General features: G+C 49.8%; 1 protein-coding gene across 1 annotated transcript in view; it reads left to right on the forward strand.

Annotated features, from left to right (window-relative positions):
• The window catches only part of ARHGAP24 (Rho GTPase activating protein 24), a 210,888-nt gene that overhangs the window by 26,530 nt on the left and 166,817 nt on the right, over positions 1–17,541 (forward strand). Inside the window, exon 2 of the mRNA XM_054392282.1 lies at positions 8,890–8,977. Within this exon, the coding sequence (XP_054248257.1) occupies positions 8,890–8,977 (88 nt within the window). The remainder of the gene's footprint in view (positions 1–8,889; positions 8,978–17,541) is intronic.

The following is a 17,541-nucleotide window of genomic DNA, read 5'->3' on the forward strand; positions in this document are numbered from 1 at the left end:
ATCCGGGTGGTTTGGGAAAGGCTCCAGAGAAGGAGACTCCACAACCTCTCTGGGCAGCCTGCTCCAGGGCTCTGTCACCCTCACACCAAAGAAGCTGCTCCTCATGTTGAGCTGAAACCTTCTCTGTTCAAGCTTGTTCCTTGTCTTATTACTGCACACCACCCAGCAGAGCCTGACCCCCTCCCCTTGCCCCCCAGCCCTCAGCTCTTGAGAGACATTGAGCAGATCCCTCTCAGCCTTCTCCTCTCCACACTAACCACCCCCAGGGCTCTCAGGCTCTCTTCCCAGGGGAGATGCTCAAGTCCCCAACTCCTCCTCCTGCCTCTCTCTTGGACTCTCTCCAGCAGGTCTCTGTCTCTCTTGAACTGGGGAGCCCAGAGCTGGACACAGGACTCCATAAGGGTGCCCGGAGACAGGACAAGGGGGAATGGTTTGAAGCTGAGGGAGAACAGGGTTAGGCTGGAGCTTAGGAAGAAGTTCTTCAGTACAAGGGTGGTGAGGCTCTGGCACAGGTTGCTCAGGGAGGTTGTGGATGTCTCCTTCCTGGAGGTGTTCAAGGCCAGGTTGGATGAGGCTTGAACAACTAAGTCTGGTTGAGAGGTGTCCCTGCCTACATCAGGGGGGTTGGAGTAGCTGATCCCTTAAGGTCTTCTCCACCCTAAGCCATTCTGTGATTCAGCAGACATTGATGTGCCTCTGCAAATGCTGAAAGCTTCAGGAGCTGTCTCTCTTTCAGAAGAGCAGATTCCAGGGTGCTGGCAGCAGATGTCTGCTATGAACTTCTTTTTTTCTTCGCTGGATGAGAGGTCCCTTCTCAACAACAACCCCAGGCAGGGAGCAGGCCAGCAGCCAGAACATGACTCTGTTTGCCAGAACCTTGCAGTTTTGTTTCTGTTCCTCTGCTGTGTGAACTTTGTCTTGGATTCCCCTCCTGCATCCTCCTCTTTGGTAGGGGCTGTCCTGCAGACCGTGCAGCTCTTTGTTTAGATTTTGGTAATTGATTAAAATAGCAGCATGGAATCTGAACTATTTATATTAATATAGTGTGGAAGAGAGCAGCTGCTACAGTGCAGTTAATAATGGTGGTCTGCAGTCACCCTGAATCCATTTTTACCCCAGACTGTCTGGCATTCTGTGAGATACACCCCCAAGAGCTCTGCAGGAGGCTTCTCACTGTCTCATGGCAAAAGCAAATCAAGGATTATTTTGTAATGAAATATGAAAGCACAGCAGAAGCTGTGATAAACCCAAGTATGCTCAGGTATTTTTGCTGTTCCTTTCCAGAACCTTGACAAGGATAAGTGCAGAGTTCTGCACCTGGGAAGGAACAGGTTAGGAGGTGATCTGATGGAGATCAGCCCTGTGGAGAGGGACCTGGGAGTCCTGGTGGAAAACAAGTTCTGCATGGGACAGCAATGTGCCCTGGTGGCCAAGAAGGCCAATGGGATCCCTGGAGGTTTTTAAGGCCAGGCTGGATGTGGCTCTGAGCAACTTGATCCTAGTGTGAGGTGTCCCTGCCCATGCCAGGGGTTTGGAACTGTCTGATCCTTGAGCTCCCTTCCAACCCTGACAATTCTGTGATTGACTGGAAAGCCCACAGGCATCTCTGATGTATCTGGCACACTAGAATCTATGATTCTCTGATATCAGCTTGACCCTGCAAAATGAGATAAAAACCCAAGATGGAACAGAAAGGTCAGGTTTAGAGTCTTTTTTCCCCTCCTTCTGAATCTTTCCTTGACAAATGTTCAGTATTTCATGACAGACTTGACTGAACCTTCTCAGTGTTGCAGTGACTGTCAAGCACTGGAGATACTAAGGCCACAAAGGAAACCTTCTCATGCCCAGTATCCTCCTTTTGGCAAATAATTGCATTGTTTCACCCTAGATGTCTTCAGGACTAGAAGTCAGTGAATTTCCTTTGCAAAAGAGATCTGTAAAGCAGGATGAGGTCCTTTGTGTTCTGATGCTTTGTACTTTATTGGCTTTTTTTTTTTTCCTTAGGAAAATAGCTTTATCTAATAATCAGCTAAATTTCTTATTGACCAGAACTACTGAAAGGAAGGTTTTGTTCCTAGTTCCCTTTCTCTTCTATAATAATTCAGTAATGCTCAGTCCCATTGTTTTCTATTGATCATTACAAAGCCTAATTTTATCAAAACTTCCATGAATGCATCCAATAATGAGCTTAGCTGGAATTCAGGAGGCCTTAAATTTGATGCTGTCTCTCAGTATCTTTCTTTGCCTTCAGACAATACCAAGGGGTCCTGTCTGTAAGCAGCACAGCAACTGCACAGGAGGTTCCCTAGGAAGGCAGCTGATACCCTGGAGCTCCTGCAGCATCCCCAGGCAGTGGGGTCTGTGACCTGTCCTGTTGTGTTACTGGGCTCACTCCCATCCTATCTGTGTCCCCTCTCCCAAATCACAGTCCTCACTACTTCTTCTGGAAGTGCTGGTGTGGGAGCAGATGCACACCTTGCCTTCAGGCCTGATGTAACTCTCTAGGACTCATGAATTGGCTCATCCCCTAGAGAATCACAGAACAGCACAGAATGTTAGGGGTTGGAAGGGAACTCTGGAGATCATCGAGTCCAACCCCCTGCCAAAGCAGCATCACCCAGGGCAGGTCACACAGGAACACATCCAGATGGGTCTTGAAAGTCTCCAGAAAAGAAGACCACCCTCACTCTCAACAATTTCTTCCTCATCTCCACTCTCAATCTCCCCTCTCCCAGCTCAAAGCCATTGTCCCTCATCCTGGCACTCCCAGCCCTTGTCCAAAGTCCCTCCCCAGCTCTCCTGGAGCCCCCTTCAGGTACTGCAAGGCTGCTCTGAGGTCTCCCTGCAGCCTTCTCTTCTCCAGCCTGAAGAGCCCATACTCTCCCAGCCTGTCCCCCCCCCTCCCACAAGGGAGGTTCTGCAGCCCTCTGATCATCTTTGTGATCTCCTCTGGACCCTCTCCAAGAGTTCCATATTCTTGTTTTGGGGGCCCCAGAGCTGGAGGCAGTGCTGCAGGTGGGGTCTGAGCAGAGCAGAGGGCAGAATCCCCTCCCTGTGCTGCTGCTCTCCCTGCTCTGGATGCAGCTCAGCACACAGCTGGCTCTGGGCTGCCAGGGACCATTGCTGGCTCCTGGGCACTTTGTCACCACCTGACACCCCCAAGGCCTTCTCCTCCAGGCAGTTCCATGTCCTTCTTGTACTGGGGAGCACCAGCAGTGCTCCAGGTGGAATCTCAGCAGAATAGAGGGGCAGAATCCTCTCCCTCATCCTGCTGGTCACACTTCTTTGGGTGCAGCCCAGCACATGGCTGCCTTCTGGGCTGCCAGTGACCTTTGCTGGCTCATGGGGAGTTTGTTATCAGTTGCCACCCTAGCTGATTAGGGAAGAGGCCAGTGCTTCTTGAGCAACCCAAACTTCTGCATCCTGTGAGTCACCCTCAGCACTCAGCCAGACAAGCAGAACTGCCCTTCCCAACAGAAGTGTTGGGAGTTGAAAACCAGCCTGGGTTTACCACAGCAGGGGTTCTGCAGAGCACTGCTGCCCTGGTGGAGCACAGCACACAAGCAGAATGGCAATGGGATTGAGGAGGGCCTTGGGTCCTCCTTTCCGTGGAGAAGAGCCTGGGAATGCTCTTGGGCAAGTTCACCATGAGCCAGCAGTGTGCTCTTGTGGTCAAGAGGACCTTTAGTCTCTTGGGATGGGTTCAAAAATGTGACTGGCAGCTCAAGGGAGGTTCTCCTCCCACTGCTCTGCCCTGGTGAGGCCTCACCTGAAGCTTTGTGTCCAGTTCTGGGCTCCCCCATTCGAGAGGGACAGGGAACTGCTGGAGGGAGTCTAATAGAGGCCCCAAGGACAATTAGGGAACTGGAGCATCTCTCCTATAAAGAGAGACTGAGAGACCTGGGGCTGTTTGGGCTGGAGAAGAGCAGAGTGAGAGGGGATCCTTTTAATGCTCAGCAAGAGCTAAAGCAAGAGCTAAAGGGGGAGTGGCAAGAGGATGGGGCTGGGCACAAACTGGAACCCAGGAAGTTCCACCTCAACATGAGGAGAAACTTGTTTGGTGTGAGGGTGCTGGAGGCCTGGAGAAGGCTGCCCAGGGAGGTTGTGGAGTCTCCTTCTCTGGAGAGATTCCAAACCCACCTGTATATAGCAGTCCTGGACAAGCTGCTCTGAGTGACTCTGCTTTAGCAGGGGGTTGGTCTGGATGGATCCCAGAGGTCCTTTCTGACCCCCACCATGCTGAGATTCTGTGGGTCAGGGCCCCTTTTTCCTCCCTCTCCCATGTTTTCTATATTTTAGTAATCTGTCTCTTGTTCCCTGCTGGCACCATGGTTTTTCATTTCTTTTTCTGACAGGGGAACACGAAACTGCTCCAATCTGTAGTCTTGGGCTGAGATTTTTTTTTTTTTTTACAACAGCTTTGAATGATTTGCAGAGTGTGAAGCAATGCGAAGTTTCTCTAATGATGGAACATTTGCATGCACTGATACTGAAGTCAGAACACGTTTCCTCTGGAAACCACCTTCATCTTTTGTGCCCAAATTACTGCATTGTTAGATGTCTGAGACTATAGCAGTGATCTCTTGTTTTTCCTCTGGAACAAGATGCTCAAGGGGGAGAACAGAGCTTTAACTGATGAACTTCTTCATCTGTCTCATAGTCTGTACTCTTTGCATTATCAAAGCTGAAGAGATGGACCAGATGCTGCACCTTGAGGACCCAGAAAGACAACTGAGGAAAAGCACCAACAATGATTTGAGGACTAGGTGCTACTTGCATGAAGCAGCTTGGGGGCATGAGGGGCCAGAGAGGCTTTGTTACAGGACAGAGATGTTCCCTGGGTGTCACTGTGCTCCTGTGAAGCACTGCCAGCTGCTGAGAAACTGAGCAAAGGGACATTCCAGAGAGCTGTGGCACCACTGTGGGGATAGCAACAAAGCAGCAAGGGGAAGTGCTGCTGTGTGGGGAGGGCAGACAGCTGGGCATAGAAGCAGACAAAATGGGAAGTGAAAGAGCTGCAGTCGCTGCTGTAGGCTTTCCCCACTCGGCCTGGGCACCCAGGTGGTTGCTGCACTAACCAGTGGGTGTTCTTCTTTTAACACCCCTCAGGAATGTGTGTAGAGAGATACTGCATAGAGTCAGAGAGTGGTTTTGGTTGGAAAAGCCCTCTAAGGTCATCCAGTCCAACCATCAGCCCAACACCACCATGGCCATCAAACCATGGCCCCAAGTGCCATGGCCACAGGTTTTGTGAACACCTCCAGGGATGGGGACTCCATCACCTCCCTGGGCAGCCTCTGCCAATCCCTCAACACTCTTGCAGCAAAGAAATTTTTCCTCATCTCCAACCTAACCTTTCCCTGGCACAATTTCATTTCCTCTTGTCCTGTCTCCTGATGCTAGGGAGCAGAGTCCAACCCCCACCTCACTGCAGCCTCCCCTCAGGAAGCAGCAGAGAGCAATGAGGTCTCCCTCTGCACACCCCCAGCTCCCTCAGCTGCTTCTCCCCAGCCCTGTTCTGCAGACCCTTCCCCACCTTTGTTGCCCTTCTCTGGACTTGCTCCAGCCTCTCAATGTCCTTCTTGCAGTGAGGGGCCCAAAACTGAACCCCAGGCTCAAGGTGTGGCCTCCGCAGTGCTGAGTCCAGGGGGACAATCACCTCCCTGGCCCTGCTGGGCACACTTTTGCTGATCCAAGTCAGGGTGCTGGTGACTTTTTTTGCCATTTGGGCACACTGCTGGCTCTTGTCCAGCTGGCTGTCAATCAGCACCCCCAGGTCCTTTTCTGCTGGGTGGCTTTTCAACCACTCTGCCCCAAGCCTGCAGGAATAGATGGGGTTGTTGTGACCCAAGTACAGGACCTGGCACTTGGCCTTGTTAACCCTCACACAGCTGACCTTGGCCTATTGATCTCATGCACTGTTGGTTCAAATATCAGTTCTGAATACAGACAGCAAAAAAACCTCAGCATGGAGCAGGTTTTCTTGTCATGGAGCAGGTTTTCTTGTCAGACCACAGCAGGTGTTCTTGTCTGTTGCTGTCTGGGTTCCCTGCATGCTAACTGTCAGGTGTAGCTTTGGGCTTCACATTTCAGTTGGCAAAATAGGTTTCATCTAGGAAAGGAAGGCACTGGGGTTATCAATATGATAATTGCTTTGTTCTTCTCTTCTCCAAAAATCTATCATTAACCCACTGAAAAGTAAACACTGAAAGGGTTTTGCATCAAAGAATTAGGAAGCATCACATTCTAATGAGGCTGCAGCTTGTCTTTTGCTAATGAGCTGCCAGCAAACTGAGTGCAGTTCTCATTTACTGCCTCATAAATTGATTTTTAGTTTACAGTGCTGTGGGCTAAGTCTTCTTCATTTTGTATTTTTGCTTAATTGAACAGCAAGATTTATAATTAGCTTCAATATGTTGTTTGCCTTCACTGACACAAGCTCCTCAGCCAGAGAAGCTTACTTCAGTATGAAGACTCTGAGCTGCTCATCCTGGGGGCAGCTTTCTTTAGGCAAAACCAGGTTAACCTGAAAGGTAAACTTGCTGGGCAAGAATCATAGAATTGTGAGGCTTGGAAGGGAGCTCAAGGCTCAGCCAGTCCCAACCCCCTGCCATGGGCAGGGACACCTCACACCACAGCAGGTTGCTCACAGCCACATCCAGCCTGGCTGCAAAAACCTCCAGGGATGAGGCTTCCACCACCTCCCTGGGCAACCTCTGCCAGGCTCTCACCACCCTTAAGGACCAGGACCTTAATGGTCTGATGCATTTGATATAAAATACACAGGTAGAAAATGGTTTTTAGAGATTCTTCTTCCTGGTGTCTTATAATTATAGAACCTGAAGGGGCCTGCAAGAAAGCTGGGGAGGGACTTCTGACAAGAACTTGTAGTGGTAGGATGAAGGGCAAAGGCTTTGAGCTGGAAGAGGGCAGATTGAGAGTGGAGATGAGGAAGAAATTCTTGAGAGTGAAGGTGGTGAGACCCTGAAACAGGTTGCCCAGGGAGGTTGTGGCTGCTCCCTCCCTGGAGGTTTTTAAGGCCAGGCTGGAGCGACCTGATCTACTGTGAGGTGTCCCTGTCCATGGCAGGGGGGTTGGAAGTGGCTGATCCTTGAGGTCCCTTCCAACCCTGACAATTCTATGATTTTCTGCTCAAACCTTTCTAGGTCATAGTAGAGTTGAAATGATCTCCAGAGGTCCCTTCCAACCCCTAACAATCCTGGATATTAGGGATTAGAATGAGGTGGGAAGAAAGGAGTGAGCCTGACTGCTATCTGGTTTGGGGATGGGAGCAGGGGATCCTGCGGAGAACAGTCCCAGATCCCTCTCTTGGATGAGGCCTTGAGCAACCTGGGCTGGTTGGGAGGTATCCCTGCTCATGGCAGGGAGGTTGGAACTGGATGTTCTTCAAGGTCCCTTCCAACCCAAATGATTCCATGATTCTCTGATAATTGTCAGAAAAATGCATTGTTTGTGTTTGCTGCTTTTCCTCCAGCTCTTACATGAGTTGAGTCACTTTGTGCCTGCCTTTTCCCATACATGCAGTCATTTTTGTTTAAGGTACTGCTCTTGCCTGATCAGGTGCTTCACAGAAGGCTTTGGAGCATGACAGCTGTTACCAGTTGCTGCTTTTAGTAGGAAAGAAGGAAAAGATCTTCTCATGGAGCTGTTGGAACAAGGCACCCAGTGCTTGTGAGACATCAGTGTGTGAAGTGAGAGGGGAAAGCTGTCCCCAGCTGTTGCTGCTTGCTGCTTGTGCCACCTCAGCTGCTTTCAGTCTGAAGTGTTTGATTCTTTAGGATCTGATCAAACATCTCTGCACTCTGTGTTTGGCTGCCCACTGGCAGGCAGCTACATGCTGACAAGCAGGAATGGAACCCCAGCTCCACCCAGCTGGTACCAACAGTGATTCGGTGAAGTATTTCTGCCTTCCTTTTTTCCTGTTGGTTTGTAAGGTCTCCTTTGGTGAGGACTGGAGCATTCTACTTGTCTTGCCTGCCCAGTTACTGTAAATAGCTCTGCTCCTTATGAAGGTTACAGGCCACAGACACAAATTCTGGATATTGGAACTGACCTTTTTCCAGTAAAGATATCCTACAGGGGTATCTTCATTGTTGTTTGGATGAGGGTCTAGGAGGTGTCTTGAAGCAGTGTTTGGTGAATCTGCCCTGGAAAATGGTGCTCCATGTAGGACTCTGATCCTGAAGGGGCCCTTCCAGCTCTAGACACTCAATGTAGAGATAATGTCAAGACATCAAATTCTACCTTTTGACAGCAGGAAGGCTCTACAGAGGGACCTTGACAGACTGCATCCACAGGCTGAGGCCAGTGGTATGAGGTTGTGACTTGAGTCACAACAACCCCATCCCATTCTCCAAGGCTTGGGGCAGAGTGGCTGGAAACTGCCTGGCACAAAAGGACCTGGGGGTGCTGGTTGACAGCCAGCTGGACATGAGCCAGGGCATACCCAGGTGGCCAAGAAGCCCTTGTAAAAAGTCCCTCCCCAGCTCTCCTGGAGCCCCTTCAGGTACTGGAAAGCTGCTCTAAGGTTTACATGGAACCTTCTCTGGGTTGGACAGCCCCAGCTCTCTCAGCCTGTCCCCATAAGGGAGGTTCTGCAGCCCTCTGATGATCTTTGTGGCCTCCTCTGAACTGTGTCCAACAGTTCAATGTCCTCTGTGCTGTGGGCACCAGAACTGGAGGCAGTGCTGCAGGTGGAGTCTCAGCAGAGCAGAGGGGCAGAATCCTTTCCCTGTCCTGCTGTAAAGAATTTCTTCCAAAAAAAAAAAAAAAAAAAAAAAGAGAAAAGCCCTAAAAGAAGCAGCATTGACTGATCAGTTTTAATGGCATGATTGGTTTTGGTTATATTTTTGTTGTGTTTTTCTTTAGGGTGCCATCTTTCTGCCTGGCAACAGAGTGCTTGAGCATCCCTGCAATGAAGAAAGTCCAGGGAAGTTCCTTTTTGAAGTTGTTCCAGGTAGGATTTTTCTACTGCATGTAAAAAGCCTTTGTAGTTTTGTACTTGGTGACAAATTGGCCACATCTGTTCTGCTGAAACAGAAGCTGAAGGTGATTAATGATTCAATTTAATGAGAAAAAGGGAGAAATAAGGAGGTTAATTTGTTCATACATTCACTCATAACTTTTTTGCATTCATCTCCAGGCTGTGTGGGAAAACTGCGTGTGTTTTATTTGTCAGTGGAAAGCATGGGGCTGCATGGGGTAGCATGGTGACAGCACAAGTCTACTTGGTAGCTGTTTCAGATTGCATTTGATGCTATGAAGTTGTGGGTCCTGTGGTGAAAATGGAATCACTTGGGCTTGGTGGCATCAGTGTCATCACTTAAGACTGCTCCCTGCTCATTGAGGGTGGGTGAAGAGCTCACAACAACAGCAAGCATTGCTGCTTTGAGAGCCTGAGCTGCTTTTTTGGGTGCAGTTTTCAGATTGGGGTTGTTTTGGTTTTGTTCCTGGGGCTAGATTTGTCTAAAGGACAGGACCCTGTCAGCTGTGGTGCTCAGTGTATTGCTGATGTGATTTACTGCCTTTGACTCTGGCCTGTTTCAGACACTGGTGGATAGAGCTCCTTGGGAGGCAATGCTGAGGGTCCAAGGAGTCCAGGGAGGTTGGACAATGCTCAGAGGGGAGTCCTAAAGGCACAGGAACAGGCTGGCCCCATGTGCTCAAAGCCAAGTTGATGGGAAGGGGCCTGGCTGAATGGAGAGGTTTGGCTAAATGGAGATGTTTGGAGTCTGTGGTCATTGGAAGGAGGGACAGGGACACTCAAGAGGACTACAGGGTTGGCCTGAGGCTGTGCAGGTTGTCTGCAGCTGGCAGAGGGGAGTCCTCAAGGCACAGGAACAGGCTAGTCCCATGTGCACAAAGCTGAATCAGCATGGAAAATGGAGAGGTTTGGGTGCTGTGTGTGGAGAAAAGGAGGGTCATTGGAATGAGGGGCAGGACACTCCAGAGGACTACAAGGTTGTCATGAGGCTGTGCAGGGATAAAATTAGAAGGGCCAAAGCCCACCTGGAAATTAATTTGGCTTCAGCTGTTGCAGAAAACAGGAAATGGTTCTACAAATATATCAGCAACACAAGGGAGGACTGAGGAGAATCTCTGTCCTTTGTTGGAGGTAGGGGGAACAGTGGTCAAGGATGAGAAAAAGGCTGAGGAACCCAATGCTTTCTTTGCCTCAGTCTTTAGTGGCAGGACCAGTTCTTGACTGGATAATCAGCCCCCTGAGCTGGAAGATAGGGATGGGGAGCAGAATGAAGCCCCCATGATCCAAGAGGAGATGGTCAGTGACCTGCTGCACCACTTGGACACACACAAGTCTCAGGAGCCAGGTGGCAGGACCCAAGGATACAGAGGGGGCTGGTGGAAGTGCTCACCAAGCCACTTTCCATCATCTCCCAGCAGGTCTGGCTAAGTGGGGAGGTCCCAGCTGTCTGGAGATTGGCAGATTCTCCCAGGCAACCAGCAGCAGAAGGAGGGGACACAGTCTCAAGTTGTGCCAGGGGAGGTCTAGGCTGGGTATTAGGAGGAAGTTCTTCACAGAGAGAGATTGCCCATTGGAATGTGCTGCCCAGGGAGGTGGTGGAGTCACTGTCCCTGGGGATGTTCAAGAAAAGCCAGGATGAGGCACTTGGTGCCATGGTCTGGTTGATTGGATAGGGCTGGGTGCTAGGTTGGACTGGATGAGCTTGGAGGTCTCTTCAACCTACTTGATTCTATGGTTCTATGAAATGTGATGTCCATCTGCAGGAAGGGCTGGAAGGAGGACCCACAGAACAGAGCTCTCAGTCTGACCCTGGTGCTGAGGAAAATCATGGAGCAGGGCAGTCAGATGTTCAGGCCCAGTCAGGAAGGGTTCATGAGTGGCTGGACCTGCTGGACAAACCTGATCTACAACAGGGTGACCTACCTAGGGGAAGGCTGTGGATGTTGTTTGTCTGGTATTTTCTAAAGATTTTGACACCATTTCCCACTGCATCCTCCTGGAGAAACTACCTGCTCATGGCTTGGATGAGTGGATGATTTGCTGGGTTAAAAAGTGGCTGGATGGCCAGGCCCAAAGAGTTGTAAATAGAGATTTAACCAGGCCAAGTACCAGGGCCTGCACTTGGGTCACAACAAACCCATGCAATGCTACAGGCCTGGGGCAGAGGAGCTGGAAACTGCCTGGCAGAAAAAGACTTGGGAATGCTGGCTGACAGCCAGCTGGACATGAGCCAGCAGTGTGCTCAGGTGGCCAAGAAGGCCACCAGCATCCTGCTCTGGATCAGCAGTGGTGTGGCCAGCAGGAGCAGGGCAGAGATTGTCCCTCTGTATTCAGCACTGGGGAGGCCACACCTTGAGTATTGAGTTCACTCCAAGGCCATTGAGGAGCTGAAGCCTTACCAGAGAAGGGCAAGGAAGGTGGGGAAGGGTGTGGAGAAGAGGGCTGGGGAGGAGCAGCTGAGGGAGCTGGGGGTGTTTGGTGTGGAGAAGAGGAGGCTGAGCTCAGGGAGACCTCATTGCTCTCTGCAGCTCCTGAGAGGAGGCTGCAGCCAGGTGGGGCTTGGGCTCTGCTCCCTAGTGTCAAGGAACAGGACAAGAGGAAATGAAATTGTGCCAGGGGATGTTTATGTTGGAGAGGAGGAAAAATTTCTTTGGTGTAAGAGCGGTGAGGGATTGGAGGTGGTGGAGTCCCCATCCCTGGAAGTGTTCAAGAAAGGTGTGGCCATGGCACTTGGGGCCATGGTTTGGTGGCCATGGTGGTGTTGGGCTGAAGGTTGGACTGAATGATCTTAGAGGGCTTTTCCAGCTGAAACAGCTGCATGAAATTAGGAGTTCTAATGCCAGAGGCAGTAGTGACAAGTCCTCTTTTTGTCAGTGAGTCTGTGGGCAGGCTGGGAACTCGTGTGTGTGTTTGTTTATTGATAATGCATGCAAATTATTTGGGGAATGTCCGTGGGAGGAGGTTTGTACTTCTCTGTGCACAGCCATCTCTGGAGATGAGTGAAAGAAACGTGTTGTGTGGAGGCAAGCAACTTGCAGTTTTGGTGCTGTAATTAAAATAAAGATGCCTTTAATTTGCATCTTGAAAACATTCTGTTCATTCCTTAAGTCATGACATGGTTTAATACTTTAAATTGTTCATTTTCCTCCTCCATCGTTTTGCTGTACTGATGAAGTTAATTTCCAGGAGCAAAACTCTCTCCTGCTTCTGTGTAGGAGTTTTCTGTACTGGAGTCAGTGTGACCGTGAGCTGCTGTGGTCATTGACAGCTTCTCCTGCACTCAGAGTCTTTCATACTCATAGAATCACACAATTGTCAGGGTTGGAAGGGATCCCAAGGCTCATCCAGTTCCAACCCCACCACCATGGGCAGGGAGACCTCACACCAGAGCAGGTTGCTCACAGCCACATCCAGCCTGGCCTTCAGCACTTCCAGGGATGAGGCTTCCACCACCTCCCTGGGCAACCTGTGCCAGTGTCTCACCACCCTCATGGGGGAAATCTGCACATAGAGCAAAGTTGTATGATTAGGTTTAGGGTTTTTTTCCTGATTTTTACTGGTTTTCTTTAGAAGTGAAAATCTCCTTCTGTGTATTTGTTCCTTACTAGAGGAGACCTAAGGGATTGATCTCGGTATGCAGAACATAGACTCACAGAATGGTTTGTGTTGGAAGACACCCTAAAGACCATCTAGTTCCAACCCGCTTGCCATGGGCAGGGACACCTCCCACTGGACCAGTTTGCTCAAGGCCCCATCCAGCCTGGCTTTCAACACTTCCAGGCTTGGAGCCTCCACAACTTCTCTGGGCAACCTGTTCCAATGCCTGACCACCCCCATAGGGAAGAATTTTTTTCCTAATGTCTAACTCAAATTGAGCTTCTCTAAGTTTGAAGCTATCCCCCCTCTTCTATCTATGCCTTTGTGGAAGCAGCACCAGCTCAAAGTCATCTGGGATGATGATGTGTAATTGCCTAGAAGAGGTGATGGTTATTGGATGGGCAGAGGAGTGTGCTTCATCACTGACTGAACTTTGATCCTGGAAGCAAAACTGCTGCCTCCTCAGTTGCTGTTATTTGAGATCTTCATGCAGGGTTTGATGTCCTGCTCTGTGGGAGTGATAAATCATATTACAGCTTGACCTCATGGATAAGAAACCAGGTCATCACCCCACTGGTGTTTCACCATGGGAATGTTACTGAACCATGCATTGCTCTGTCCCTGTCCTGTGTTAGAAGCAGATTTAATGAGGAAGCAGCACTGAAGCCAAGCTTGCTTTGCAGGACCACATTTGCTAGCAGCTGATCTGTTTGTGTCCTCTTCTGAGGCATGAGCTCCGCTAGAGACACAAATATCCCAAGGTCATTGAGTCCAACCATCAACCCAACATCACCATGGCCACTAAACCATGTCTCCAGGTGCCATGGCCACACCTTTCTTGAGCACCTCCAGTAGATTCAGATTGGATGTTAGGAAGAAATTCTTCCTCATGAGGGTGGTGAGAGCCTGGCAGAGGTTGCCCAGGGAGGTGGTGGAAGCCTCATCCCTGGAGGTTTTTGCAGCCAGGCTGGATGTGGCTGTGAGCAACCTGCTGTGGTGTGAGGTGTCCCTGCCCATGGCAGGGGATTGGGACCTTAAAGGTTCTATGATTCTACTGGGACTCCACCACCTCCCTGGGCAGCCTGGTCCAATCCCTGACGATGCTTGCAGCAAAGAGGTTTTTCCTCATCTCCAACCTAACCCTCCCCTGGCACAATTTCAGGCCACTTCCTCCCATTCTGTCACTCAATACCAGGAAGAAGAGCCCAATCCCCACCTCACTGCCCCCTCTTTTCAGGGAGTTGTAGAGACCAGTGGGGCTCCCCTCATCCTTCTCTCCAGGCTAACCAACCCCAGCTCCCTCAGCCATTCCTCATATGATGCCCTCCAAACCCCTCACCAGCCTCATTGCCCTTCTCTGGACATGCTCCAGGACCTCAATGTCTTTCTTACACTGTGGTGCCTAGAACTGAACCCAGTGTTGGAGGTGTAGCCTCACCAGGGCTGGGCACAGGGGCATGATCACTTCCCTGCTCCTGCTGGCCACACTGGTTTTGATCCAGGCCAGGATGCCACATTGAAGGTGAAAATGCCCTCACATGCATGACAAGCTGCTTACCTTGAGGGCTTAGCAGAGAGATAGGAGCACAATGCACTGAGCAAGTTTCTTTCTCTTGACTTTAGGAGAAAATTGTTTGTGTGTTAAGGGATTTCCTGCCCTGCTGCCCAAAATGCCTTCCCACAGTGCCCACGTGCATACCCATGATTATCTCTGGTGTCATGAAGGTACTCTGTGTTCCCTCCACCACCAGCATGGCTGGCACAAAACTGATTGCCTTTTCTCCATGATGTAACCTCCCAACCCAGAGTGTTAAACCAGCCAGCTGCTTTGCCTGCTTCCCTGCACTGAATTCCTGTCTCCTCCTGGTGTGACCTCGGTGGATTTAATTGGTGCTGCCAGGAAGATGAATGCCTCCCCTTGCACACACTGACAGCCAGCAGTGCCTCTTCATTAGCTTGTCAGGAGCACAGGACCTCAAGGGCATTGCTGATACTGCTGGATGAACTAATTGTGCCTCTGATATCTTCTGAGGGAGCAAGCAGGCTGTTGAATCAGATGGGCCCCGGCCTTGCTGCACAGGCAGACCTCCAGCTACTGCCATATCGCACCAAGGCACTTCAGGTGCTGCTCATTCCCTGCTGAAGACCTCCTGGACACTTTGCATCCTGATTAGGAGAGAGATTGTTCAGGAATGTGTTGATAGGGAGTCACCTCTGTGTGTGTGGACATGTTGGCTTGCTCTGTCCCCTTCTTGTCCTTCAAAGGCAGCTGTAACAACTTCAAACTGCCTTTTTTTTACCCTTTTCTAAGCGACCCTTGGAAATGCCTGGAGTCAGTGAGGCAGAGAAATGAAGGTGGCTGAGGTTTCACTGCTCGTTTCTCACAAGGTTAATGGTGAGGGCTCAGATGGAATGAGCTCTTTTGCACCTCAAGCAGCAGCTCTCATGAAGTGCAGATATTGGATGTGCACATAAAAGGTTTGCCTGCTCCTTAGGTTCCACAAAAGCAAAACTCAAACCATTCCCAGTCCTACATCCCTGTGAAAAGAGATGCTGTGTCATGGCACCAAGGCTGTTGTGCTGGCACCATAAAACCCTGCTGATTTCAAGCTCAGTTCCCTCCAGGTAAATGCATCTGAGATACCCTTTACACACATTGCTTTTGTGCCTTTGTTGTCATGGCTACTGAAAAACACCAGGGGAAGACACCAAGTTCATGGCTGTCTACAACTATCTGAAAGGACATTGTGGAGAGGTTGGTGCTGGACTCTTCTCACAGGTGATTAGTGATAGATCAAGAGGGAATGGCCTCAAACTCCAATTGGGTAGGTTTAGACTGGACATTAGGAAACATTTTTTCCCAGCAAGAGTGGTCAGGCATTGGAATATGCTGCCCAGGGAGGTGGTGGAGTCCCCAACCCTGGATGTGTTTAAAGGTTGCTTAGATGTGGTGCTTGAGGATATGGTTTAAGGATGACCCTTGTAGAGCAGGGTTAATGATTGGCTTGGTGATCCTGAGGATCTTTTCCAACCTGAATGTTTCTGTGATTCAAAGTTGCTGCTGTTCCAGTTCCAGCAGTGAGTCCTTCCATGCCATTGGACCAGGCATTGCCTGTCTGTGCCCTCATGGTCACACAACAAAGGGGATGATGTCTGCATCCTTGGGAGAGGTACAAGCCTTGCAAATGATTAATGCTAAGGAAAGGTAAATCTGGACTAGTGATAGCAAGAAGGTTTGATAAGCTTTATGCTGAGGGTCTGGAGGTGGGGGGGGGGCAAGGTGAAGACTCACACACACTTCCCAAGTGATATATGAGTAGTTTTGTCTCCTCTCCCTCAGATGGAAGATCCTGACACAGTGCCACATCTGTTTAAAGATGGGCTGCCCAGGGAGGTGGTGGAGTCACTGTCTCTGGAGCTGTTCAAGAAACCTGTAGCCATGGCACTTGGGGCCATGGCTTGATGGCCATGGTGGTGTTGGGTTGAATGTTGGAGTTGGTGAACTTCGAGGTCTTTTCCAACCAAAACAATTCTATGATTCTATCAAGAATTGGTGTGACTCAGTCTTGACAAGAACTAAAGAACTACCAGCAACTGTCCTCTTTATCCTGTAAGTGGGGGTGAGGCATGTTTTCCTGTTGAGAAAATGTAATCCCTTTTCTGTTAGAACTCCAGCACATACCTAGCATTGAAAACCCTGCAGTAGCAAATGTGACTCCACCACCTCCTTGGGCAGTCCATTTCAGTGTCTGATTCCCCTTTCCATGAGGAAGTGCTTCCTAACATCCAACCTAACTAATCCTCCCCTGGCACAGCTTCAGGCCATGCCCTCTGGTCTTGTCACAAGGTGCCTGGGAGAAGAGCCTGACCCCCACCTGACTACAGCTTCCCTTCAGGTAGTTACAGAGTGTGAGAAGGTTCCCCCTGAGTCTCTTCCTCCCCAGGCTAAACACCCCCATGGAAAACCCTGCAGTAGCAGATTTAAACATCAGTTCTTTAACTGCAGGCATTTCTTCAGCATTGATAATGCAGACTCTGTGGGGCTGAAGCTAAATCACACCTCAGCTGCATGGTTTGAATGAGTTGTGAAGCTCCAGTAGGTGTTCAGCAATGTCTGTGCTGCCCCCATCAGCTCTCCCCCGGGACACACCATTTTATTGGCCTGTACCAAATCATTTGTGGATACTTTGGGCATTCTCTGGTGTGTAAATCCAGACTCAAAATAAACAAAATGCCTTTTGTCTTCCTAACTGCAATAGCTGTCTGAGTGGCATCTCTGACAGCTCCTAGCTTCATATTTTTAGCTTCATTTATCTCTCTCTAGAGGCAACATCAAAAAGTCTGGTGAAGTAATAGACATAGTTCTGGTTTGGATGCCCTGTTCAAGGCTTCAGTTTTGAGCTTGATTCATGGCAGCAGTGTTCTTGGCCTGTCATGAAACACAACCTGAAACTTAGATTTCCAATCAAGTCCTGTGGAGTGACAGTGCTGGGAAAAATCATGTCTCTTCTCACTGGGGACAGTGATAGGAGGAGAGGAAAATTGCCTCAGGTTGCCCCAGGGAAAGTTTAAGTTGGACATTAGAAGAAGCTTCTTCCCTGAAAGGGCTCTCAAAACCTGGCACAGGCTGCTCAGGGAGGTGGTTGAATGCCATCCCAGAAGGTGTTTGAAAGAGGAGGCAGAGATGTGGTGCTGAGGGCCATGAGTTTAGCCCCGGCCTTGGTAGAGTTAGAGAATGGTTGGACTCCATCATCTTAGGGCTCTTTTCCACCTGGAATGATTCTCTGGAATGCAAGCTCCATTTGGATGAAAGGGTGATTCAGCCAAACATGCTCACAGGATGGCACTTCCTAGTGCCTGGCTCTTCTGGGTGGAAATTGGATTATTTTCATAAAGTTTACAGATCTTAAGGTGTTTCTTCCCAGCCTAATCCTCCACTC

This window comes from Indicator indicator, chromosome 25 (assembly GCF_027791375.1).
Source record: "Indicator indicator isolate 239-I01 chromosome 25, UM_Iind_1.1, whole genome shotgun sequence".
NCBI classification, from domain to species: domain Eukaryota; kingdom Metazoa; phylum Chordata; class Aves; order Piciformes; family Indicatoridae; genus Indicator; species Indicator indicator.